The sequence below is a fragment of the Mus pahari genome, chromosome 6 (assembly GCF_900095145.1).
Source record: "Mus pahari chromosome 6, PAHARI_EIJ_v1.1, whole genome shotgun sequence".
NCBI classification, from domain to species: Eukaryota; Metazoa; Chordata; class Mammalia; order Rodentia; family Muridae; genus Mus; species Mus pahari.
Window position 1 is genome coordinate 57929199 of NC_034595.1, and position 11252 is coordinate 57940450.

The 11252-nt window shown below is 52.1% G+C and overlaps 1 protein-coding gene across 1 annotated transcript in view; it reads left to right on the plus strand.

Moving 5' to 3' along the window:
* The first annotated feature begins 4763 nt into the window (after positions 1 to 4763).
* The window catches only part of Cdcp2 (CUB domain containing protein 2), a 17147-nt gene continuing 10658 nt past the window's right edge, over positions 4764 to 11252 (plus strand). The window contains exons 1-2 of the mRNA XM_021201356.2: positions 4764 to 4918; positions 10071 to 10418. Coding sequence (XP_021057015.1) covers positions 4840 to 4918; positions 10071 to 10418 — 427 coding nt within the window. The 5' untranslated portion in view covers positions 4764 to 4839. The remainder of the gene's footprint in view (positions 4919 to 10070; positions 10419 to 11252) is intronic.

The window sequence follows — 11252 nt, forward strand, 5'->3', positions numbered from 1 at the left end:
CCTGTGGGAAAGGGAACAGGGTGGAGTGGTTGTGAAATAAAAACAGAAACTCTGAGGTAGTTTCCTGGGCCTGGGGTTGGGGTGTGGCTCCCAAGAATGTGAGGACCTAGAAACTCCTTGGACCACTGTCCATCATCTGGGGCTCCACCCTAGTCACCACCAGCCCCTGCCCCACAGAACTCACCTCCCCATCCCCCTCTGCTTTGTCTTGAACCCTTCGCTCTTTCTCCTGTATTCCCTCCTCTGTCATGTGGGAACACAGTGCTGTGCAGGCCCTGAGACTTCTATCAGGCTCCAGTGGAAAGTTGGGCCAAGGAGCTGCTACCCCTTCCTGTTCCCACCTCTTAGCCTCTGCACTCATGGCTAATGACACGAGATCTCTGGGGTCCCTGTTAAGGAAGTGATGTGGTTCCTGGGATCCCAACAGGAGTCTCCAAGGCAGACAGGCCTCTCTGTCTCTGCTCTCTGCCACTGTGTGTCCCCAGGACTCTGTGGGATAGGGAGGCAGATGCCCCACAGCACCCATGCTTTCCCCTGGGCACCGTCCCTGTACTCAGCAATCAGTGACAGATACAGGCATGAAGATAAAACTGGCTTAGAGAGCATCCTAGCTATAGATGTGCATCCCAGTACACGCTCGGAGATTCATAAGGCCTTGGCAATGAGCAGTGTGAACACCTATTCTCATAGGGATGTGTGCGAGGTACAGGTGTGCACACCTGAGGAAACCCAGAGCTTCCCACCTGTGGGTGCTGTGTGCCATGGGAAAAAAAAATGAATGTGTGCAGAAAAGTGTATGGACCCTAGCACTGGGAAGAGCACACAGTCCCCTGGGGTAACCGTGCGCATGCACCGCGACATTTGCAGAGACTGATGGACATGTAACGTGTCCATATAACCAGAGGGTGACATACATACACTGACATCTGGGTCCATGCAGATCTAGACAGAAATCCTTCAACATGCAGGGAGCAGATGTCTCCACAGCGACAGCATGGTGTGCTCCACGCATGTGTACAGTGATGAACGTGTGGAAAAGGCAGATCTGCATGCCTAAGTATAGTCAGTCACAGAAGAGCATAGTCCCACTCTGTAAGTCCTGTCACCCAGACATTGGTGCCCTTAGTATCTGTGGCATTGACAGACATCAAAGTGGGCTCCTGTACAGGAAAAGAAACGTGACACATGCCCAGTGATAGAAACACAACCCAGGGCTTTCATTCCCTCCCTAGATGGTGTGCTCACAACTGTGTGGAGCTCACCCCCCCACCCCCCCAAAAATAGTCATTTGGTCTCGTAGGCCCTGGTGCTGAGAGCCAGTCAGGACAGGGTGGCCACCTTACACCCAGATAGCCTTAGAAGTTTGAAAATAGGTCTTCAAGCATCAGCCTACCTTGGTACACAGGCGCACTAATGGACACCCTTGCCCCTGTGTGACAGTCAGTGGGCAGCTTGGGCACACCTTAAAGACCAGGCAGGTGGCTGCCCTTGCTCCTTCTCCACTACCTCCCCTGGGATCAGTCGAGAAGCCCTGGCTACATTCTGGTTGGAGGGAAAGGGCAGTCAGGCAGCAAGAGGCCCCACCCAGAGGTGACTTCAAGGAGAGAGGGGTTGTAAGGAAACAGGAAGACCAGGGTCTGCACATCACTCAGAGTTTACACGCATGGGCTACATACAGAAGGGAGACTGCTCCGAGGCCACCAGAGGAGGCTTTGAAACTTCGCCCATGCTGTCCTCATGGTGCATAGTTCTCAATTCACAAGTGTGGAAGAGCCAAGGTCACACAGCTAATAACTCCCACACGGTCCTACTTCTAGAAGTCCCAGGCTTAACCGCTGCACTGTACCATCCTGCCATGGGGAGCAGGGGCGGGGCCTGGTTGTGGCAAAGAACATTTATAAAAGAGACTACTCTCACTCCCTCACTCCCACCCATCCTAGTGCACACACACACACACACACACACACACACACACACACACACACACAGCTTCAACTCTGAAAACGCCTCACCTCTCTCACCACGGGAGGATTCAGCCAGTTTCCGGCTTTACCAGACACTTCGGTTTTGGCCTCCTATCCTTCAGAACACGGAGGAATACGCATGTACTGTTTATGGGCTGACCAGCCTGGGGTATTTCATTACATTTGAGTAGGAGAGCAGGGTTAACAGCACGGCCTTTGGCCCAGGTACACATGGGCCCAGAGGGAAAAGGGCACACGCTGGCTGTGGGCCCTTGAATGGTTCAGGCCAGACATGTCTGCTGAGCTTCTAGGATGTTTGAGATGAAACACAGGCAAAGATGAATGTCTTAGGTCTCTGTTGACGTGATAAACACCAGGACCCAAAGCAACTTGGGGAGGAAAGGGTTGATTTCAGCTCACAGCTCACCGTCCATCTATGGAAGTCAGGGTAAGAGCCCAAGGCAGAGCTGGAGGCAGGAACTGAAGCTGAGGCCATGGAGTCTTTTTTTTTCTTCATGTCTCCCATCCCTCTCTGCAACCTTAGGACTGCTTCCCAAACAGACTGCTCAGTCTAAGGTCTTCTTGTGGTAGCACTCACCCCAGGACCTTTTGACACAAGCGTGGTAGTGCTCACCCCAGGACCTTTTGACACAAGCATGGTAGCGCTCACCCCAGGACCTTGACACAAGCAGGGAGCTTCAGCTTGCTCCCGTCTACTGTGAAACCTACTATGTGGTATGCTGGCTGAGAGGCTATGTGCAAGTGAACAGCACCCCAGTACAATGCCCATTTATCACTCTGCCTGGCTTTCGTTCAATAGTAATAATAATAATAATAATAATAATAATAATAATAATAATAATAATGACAGAGTTTCTCCTCTGGCTGTCCTGGAACTCACTTCGTAGAATTCAGAGGTCTGCCTGCCTCTGTCCCGTGAGTGCAGGGACTAAAGTCACACACCACCACCTCCCAGTTCCTCTCATTCACACAGGCAGTGCTTGATAAACAGCTTCACTTCTAAGCCTGTCCAGCATGTCCCTTGCTTTTCCACCCTGCTCCATGGAAAAGCCAGTAGCTCTGGTCTGACCATTCCCGATGCCCTTTGCTGAACACCTTCCAGGTGGCCTCCTCTGCCAGCAGCCTAGGGCTCCCCTGGGACTGCCTGACAAAAGGACGGGCCAGAGGCGACATGTGCTCTGGCAGATGGACAGCTGGGTTCCTCTTGGGTAGATAAAAAGCGTACTTGTTGTGGTGTGGTGAGCCAAGCTGGTAAGACATCCGTCCCTGGTCTCATTTAATCCTACTGGAGAATAGCAGGCTGTAGCTACCTCTTTCTGTGGAGGAAGCTGGGCCTCGGAGAGAATGTCTCACTTTCACAGACCCCCTCAGCCTGGCGCTAGGGCAGCCAGGACTGACTTCAAGCAATCAAAAACCACAGGCCAGGCTCAGCCCTTCCTGGGAAAGTGGGCATCTGTCCCATTTCTCATCAGTGCCCCCAGGCCTAGTACAGGCTCTGCACAAACACAATGATTAGAAATAAGTGGTGGGGGGGGGGGGGCTGGGGAGAGATGGTGAAGTCATTTCTACACTCACATTGAGGACTTGAGTTTGATCCTTAGCACCACCACCACCACCCCAGGTAAAAAGCCTCAAGCATTTATTTCAGCAGTGGGGAGGTAGAGGCAGTCAGATCCCTGGGGCTCATGGATCAATTCGAGATTCGGTAAGAGACTCTGTTTTAAAAATCAAGGTGGGCTGGGCGATGGTGGTACACACCTTTAATTCCAGCACTTGGGAGGCAGAGGCAGGCAGATTTCTGAGTTTGAGGCCAGCCTGGTCTACAAAGTGAGTTCCAGGACAGCCAGGGCTATACAGAGAAACCCTGTCTTGAAAAAAACCAAAACAACAACAACAACAACAACAACAAAATCAAGGTGGATGGTTTCTGGGGAAATAGCACTCAAAGTTGGTCTCTGACCTCCACACATCTGTACCCACCTCCCGTCCCCGCCCTTATGGGGTGGGCTGACTCAAAGGGAAAGACTCCTGGAAGAAAAACCAGATCCCAGAGCTGGACACAGCTCTCCTCGGGGACTCTTCTGCAGTCCCAGCTCCTAGCACAGAGCCTGGATGCAGAGCCATGTAAATGAGTCTCGTGGAACAGTGAAGGCATGGTTCCTGTCCTGGCCACACAGCAGGCTGCAGCCCACGTCTGTCACATTAGAAGATTCCCAAGTGCTGATGCTGCTGTTCTTGAAGACTCCCATCGTCAGCCGTCCACAGCTCCTTCTCCATCCCTCTGAGCTGAATTCTCACATTGGAAGGAAGCTCGTCCTGTAGGCTCCTTTTGACTCCCCCTGGAGTGGAGGGTGGAGAAAGACAGGAGTATACGCCAGCTGAGTGCTTCAGCATACTGGGCGCTTACTGCATATGTTAGCATGTGCCATATCATTTCTTTTTCCCAGTAGCCCCAGAAGCAGGGCTGCATGGCTGTACCAGTTGGATCAGAAGGCCAAGAGGGAGTGAAATGGCTTGATCAGGATCCCCTGGCCAGTGGGAAGCTGAACTGGGCTAGATCTGGCCCTGGAATTTAGGCCCTTTCTCCACTGTCTTCTTCCAGGTCCAACCCGCTCCCCTTCCTGATACAGGATGGCCATCACAGTTCTCAGTATGTGTCAACCAGGTGACACCAGATCCGTCACCTCAGTGAGGAGTGGAGGAAGCTCCTAGGATCAGTTTACTAATTCAAGGGCTCAATGAATTATTCACACCACCATTTACTTGAGGCCCTTCCAGCCTCTCTTTCCCCTCTCAGACCCTTGGATCCTGACCACAGAACTCAGTTTTGGTGAGGGGAGCCCCTGGTGAGGAGATGCTGGCAGAGCTGGGGGCCTGCCTATTGCTGGCAGTGGTACTGCTGGACTCCGGTCCTGGGACCCAAGCCATGGAAGGTAGGTGATCTGGCCACTCACAACAGGGCAGATGGGAGTAGGGTGCAGAGGAAGCAGGGGCTCAGGAAGCCCCAGCCAGAGAGTAGGGGCCTCTTTGGGGACCCGGCTGAGTTGTGTGTGTGCTGGCTCCTGAGATATGCAGGATGAAGGACAGCATTGAGTGAGGCCTGCTGTGGGCGTCACACACATAAGAGCATTTAATCTACAGAACAAAGTCCCAGATGAGGGACTTCTCCAGATGAAGGAAAACAGGGCTCCAGCGAGGGCTTAGGTACAAGGTCACACCGTTTTGTGGCTCATGAAGGGAGTGGCTCAGAGGTGCGGAAGGTCCGCCCACCTCGGGAAAGACCCTCTGATCTGGGAGCCTGCCGCGCCTCCCGCCTCCCGCTGCAGCCCGCGGTGCCAGCTTCCTCGCGGTGCCATTTGGTGCCTCTGGTGCGCTGGCTCCAGTGTGTCTGTGTCCTGGCTGGGGACCACGAGGTTCTCTTTCTAAGAATGCCTTGCCCTGCTGTCCCTCTGCCTGGGAAAAAGTTCTTCCTGGAGTTTCTTAGAAGGATTCTGTTTCTCTTTAAAACACGTTTCCAGTTACATTTATTGTGTGTGCAGGGGGCGTGGGCAGAGGGCGCACGCACCCGGGCATTCTGCATCCATGGGTGTCAGGGGACACGTTGTGGGAGCTGCTTCTCTCCTTCCGCCACGCGTGTATGGGGGATTAAGTTCAGGTGGTCAGGCTCAGTGGTGAGAGCCTTTATCCACTGAGCCGCCTAGCCAGTCCCCTTTTCTCTGGTCACCCTTAAAGTTTAAGTCATGTCACTTCCTCCGTGAAGCCCTCCCCATCCTCGGCTGGCCTCTGATGCTCCTTCCTCAGACTCCAAGAGCTCTCGGCCCAGACTGTGATCCTAGGACCCTTGTGTCACTCTGACCCAGCAGGTGCTTTCTGTAAAGTCATTTTACTGTTCCGCAATGTGTGACCTTGCCAGGGACTGCAGGGAGGGACTCAACAAGCTGCTCCCTACAATTTGTCTTCCTCAAGCTCAACTAGGGCCGAGTGGGAACAGGCAGCTTGCCAGCCACTCTATTGCTGGTACAAAAGGTTCGGGCTGCTGGGGTCTCAGTCCATGCTGTTTACTAACCTCCAAGGCTCGGGCGGCTTTGGCGTGAGCCTGAGGGTGAGTGTGCCTGGCTGGAGCTTTATATAAGCAAGATTTACACTTGTGCTGGTGCCCAGGGCCACCTAGGACACAGGAGTTCCTCTCTGACACTAATGTGATCAGCGTGGGAGAAGGACCAGAGTGGACACTGAAAGAAAGCCCCCCCACCCCGCCATCTTCTGGCCATAAGGCTGTGAACCAGATGCCTTTCCTGGCCTGGCACCAGCCTGCTCAGACAGGGAGGAAATCATGTGACCTGGCCCCTGCACCGCCCTTGCACTACCTCTGTCTGCCTGGCAAGACTGAGGCTAGCTCCAGGTGCGTGGCTGAGGTCCGCAAAGGGTGAGTTATGCCCCCACCCTCCATCCTCACCATCAGTGCAGTCTGCCTTCCATTCTGCACAGCCCACCTCCTCTGTGGCTCTTGGTGCTCCCCTAATACTGCCGCCCCCCCCCAACCCCACAGGATACAGCACCCCACAGGTGCGGCTTTACCTCGCTTGCCTGACTCTCCTCAGCCCCACCCCTCCTGTGAGCTTGCTTGGGAGAGAGGCTCTGTCCAAATCAGCACAGACCTGCGGTTGTGCTGTGTCCTTCTCGCAGGGACGTTAGTCAAGTGTGCCCTCTCCTCATTTATTGTTGAAGTACTGGGACTATTTAAGCCAGGCAGGTCTGTGAGTTCAAGGTCAGCCTGGTCTACAGAGTGAGTTCTAGGACAGCCAGGACTACACAGAGAAAACCTGTCTGGAAAAATCAATACACACACACACACACAAAAATTCAAAAACCAAACAAACAAAAAGAGGAAAAAAGAATGTTTCTGACCGGACAGTGGTGACACATGCCTTTAATCCCAGCACTTGGCAGAGGCAGGAGGATTTCTGAGTTTGAGGCCAGCCTGGTCTACAGAGTGAGTTCCAGGACAGCCAGGGCTACACAGAAAAACCCTGTCTAGAAAAACAAAAACAAAAAACAAACAAACAAACAAACAAAAAGAATGTTTCTGGGGCTGGCAAGAGGGCTCAGCACAGGCTGCTCTTGCAGGGCCCTACCCCCTGCACCCACGTCCTCAGGAAGTTCACAACTCTCTGGTTCCAGGGGATCGAGCACCCTGGCATCCATGGGCACCTACACTCATCATATACTCCATACAGACACATTTGAGCACATGTCATTTAAAACAAAAATAAATCTTGAAGAAGGTGAAGGACGAGGGGAAGGAGGAGGAGGAGGAGGAGGGAGAGGAGGAGAGAGAGGAGGAGGAGGCTCCTTTGTGGGCCAGTGAGACAGCTCAGCAAATAAAAGCATTTATTTGCCTCAAGAGTCTGACTGCCTGAGGTCCATCCCTAGAACCCACAGAAGGCTGTCCTGAGCCTGTGCATGCATTCTGGAGTGTTTCCCCCATCTCCGTGATGCACACACACACATCTACACACATAGCAATAAATAAAATCTCTATTTTAAAGATTTACTTGTTTTTGTTTTATGTGTGTATTTTGTCTGCCTGTGTGTCTATGAACTCTTTGTATGCCTGGTACCTGTAGAAGCCATCAGATCCCTTGGAACTGGGGTTACAGACAGTGGTGAGCTGGCATGTGGGTGTTGGGAATTGAACCGAGGTCCTCTGGAAGAGCAGGAAATGCTCTGGAAGAGCAGGAAATGCTCTTAACCATTGAGCCATCTCTCTAGACTCAAATTTTAATTTTTAAAAAAATTCTTAAGAGTATGTTCTTTTATAAGCTGGGGTGGTAGCTCATTTGGTAAAGTGTTTGCCATGCAAGAAGGAAAACCTGAGTTCAAGATCCAGAAGCCGTGGAATAATGCCACGTCTATGATGCCAGGGCAGAGTCCTGGGCACTGGGCACTGGGCGGGCAGCCTGGCTTACTCGGTGAGCTCCAGGCCAATGAGAAAACATGTCTTAAAACACAAGACGGATGGTCTCTGAGGAACAACATCTGAAGCTGTGCTCAGGCCTCCACGAGCACACATGTACACACACCGATGCTCCTTTAGCTGGGGGCAGTGGCACATGCTTTTTATCCTAGCACCCAGGAACCAACTCAAGAGGATCCAAGTAATTTTGAGGCCAGACTGGTCTACATAATGAGTTCTGGGCCAGCCAGAGCTACATAGAAAAAGTCTGGCTCAAAACAAACAAACTAATAAAATGTGTTTGTTTCCTTTTTAATGTAGGAAACAGTGGTGCATCTCTGTAGTCCTGGGCACTGGGGAGGCGGAGGCAGAAGGACCACTTGAGTCCAGGGATTCATGCACAAGTACATGCACAGGCACATGCGTGCACACGCAATCACACATGCAAACACACACAGGTGTGTGCACGCACGCACGCATGCACGCACACACACACACACACATACTTTTTATCCTAGCACCCTGAAGGCTGAGGCAAGAAGATCTGCAGTTCAAGGCTAGCCTGGGCTCTATAACTAGAACTTTACCTCGAAAAATTAAAAAATAAAAAAGAATTACTCAGTAAATGATGGAATATATACATTATATCTATATCTATATCTATATCTATAGATAGATAGATAGATAGATAGATAGATAGATAGATAGATAGATAGATAGATAGATAGATAGAGGTTTTTTCGAGACATGGTTTCTCTGTCCTGGAACTCACTCTGTAGACCAGGCTGGCCTTGAACTTAGAAACCCACCTGCCTCTGCCTCCCAAGTGCTGGGATTAAAGGCGTGCGCCACCACTGTCCGGCTGGGCTTATTATTTTATATTTGTTAAATTAGCTCTTTGGCATTTTATACACATATACAATGTCCTGATCACACACTCACTCTCCCTGACTCCCTCCCACCTCGGTCAAGCCTATGGCTGCTGCTGTGGTTGTTGTTATCAAATCATCGTCTTTCTATGTACCTCAGGCTTGCCTAAAACTTGCAGTCCTCTTGCCTCGGCCCTCAGAGTACTTCCCTTTTGTGTGTGTGCTGCTACACTGGACTTGTGTCTTTTAAATTGTGTTTTCCAAAGGCTTGAGCCAGGTGCACTGGAACACACCTGTAACCTCAGCGTTCGACAGCCTAGGGCAGTAGAACTGTAAATTTGAGGCCAGTCTGAGGCTACTCAGTGACACCTTGTCTTAAAAACCAAAACAACAAAACTTATCTGGTTTTCCAGAGCAACACTGAGTGTGCTTCCCAGAGAATGCCTGTGTGGCCGACCACCTAGGCTCTCTTTCCCTCTTGCCAACCTTTTACTTGGCAATAGCACAACGTTAATGATGCTATCTAATCTAGCATTCTATTAAAAGTTGTCAAATCTGGTTTTATAATTGCCTTTCATTGTGGCCCTTTAAATTTTTTGTTTTCTGTTTATTTACTTCTCCTTTTTTCTTTCTTTCTTTTTTTTTAAAAAGATTTTTAAACGTAAGTACACTGTAGCTGTCTTCAGACATACCAGAAGAGTGTATTGGATCCCATTACAGATGGTTGTGAGCCACCATGTGGTTGCTGGGATTTGAACTCAGGACCTTCAGAAGAGCAGTCAGTGCTCTTACCCGCTGAGCCATCCCTCCAGCCCCCTATTTACTTATTTTTGAGACAGCATCTCTCTATGTGGCCGGCCTGGAACTTCCTGTGTAGACCAGGTTGCTCTTGAACTTGCAGAGATCTGCTTGCCTCTGCCTTCCTAATGCTGGGGTTAAAGGTGTGCCCACCACTCACTGTTCTCCCCAGAGCTTATCTCTCTCCTGTCTGCTTCACATTCTGCTTCCATTTATCATCTTCCACCAGAGCATCGCGATTCCTGCTGATCTCCCAGCCCTGAGCACTGCCCAGTGTTCAGTGTTTGTTGCATGGCTAGAAGAACACTTCCCCAGTAGCTGAAAGATTTGTGCATGCTTGAGTGAGCTCAGGCATGAAGCCAGAGTGATTCAGGACCCCGTTCTGTTTGCTTTCCAGCCGCAAGGACCCAGACTTGCCTCAGGAATCCAGTGACTCTCAGCCATCCTTTTCTCTTGTTTCAGGTGTCAAGTGCGGGGGTGTGCTCTCAGCGCCATCTGGGAACTTTTCCAGCCCCAACTTCCCGAGTCTGTACCCCTATAACACAGAGTGCAGCTGGCTGATCGTGGTGGCCGAGGGCTCCTCTGTGCTGCTCACCTTCCACGCCTTTGACCTGGAGTACCATGACACCTGTGGCTTTGACTTCCTGGAGATCTACAACGGGGCCTCTGGAGACAAGGGCAATCTGCTGGGCAGGTTCTGCGGCCAGGTGCCCCCGCCGCCCTTCACCTCCTCCTGGCACGTCATGTCTGTCGTCTTTCACTCAGACAAGCACGTGGCCAGCCGAGGCTTTTCTGCAGGCTACCAGAAAGGTCAGGGGGGCACTCGGCAGGAAGGGCGGCCTGGGGCAGCTGCAGGGGCTGGGGGGGGGTGCGGGGGCAGGGCACAGAGGAGGTGAATGAGCAGCGTCTTAGTGTAGGCCCCTCTGCAATCAGGATGACTTCAATTTACCACAGCCTTTGGGGGGCAAAGGTGGCTTCCTTCACACTCACAACCTCCCTGGTGACTACTCCCTGCTACCCTTATGCTTCCCTGCCACCTCCATGACAGCTGGGTCCCTTAGGCAGCTCCCTGAAAGGAGGACCGCAGGGCTCCTCTGCCTTTGCCCTTCTCCCTTGGTGTGGCAGCAGGCCACAGGAGTGCCCATGCCGTTGAAATCCCGTGGCTTCTGCCTGTGGTCCCTCCTCTCTCAGGGCCTTTCCCCCAAAGCGTCACTTACTGGTGCTCCTGAATCCCTTGACTTGCAGGCAGATCTGTCACCTGCCATGGCGTCTCATGAGGTGGAGCCCCGGCCCTGCTCTTCAGCCTTCTTGCCTCCTTCCACCTGTCTTTGAGCTCCTGTGTCCAAAACTCCTCCTTTATCCCCAGAGCAGGGTCGGATGCCTCTGTGTCAGCCCACGCAGGACAGCCACGAATGCCCCTGTCCAGGTCCACCCCCAGCAACCCTAGGGCTCAGGCAAGACAGCAGCCCTGTTGAACTTAGAAGCACGGAACTGTGGTGTGTTAAAACGCAAGGACAAAGCTGGGCAGTGGTGGTGCCCGCCTTTGATCCCAGCACTTGGGAGGCAGAGGCAGGTGGATTTCTGAGTTCAAGGCCAGCCTGGTCTACAGAGTGAGTTCCAGGACAGCCAGGACTACACAGAGAA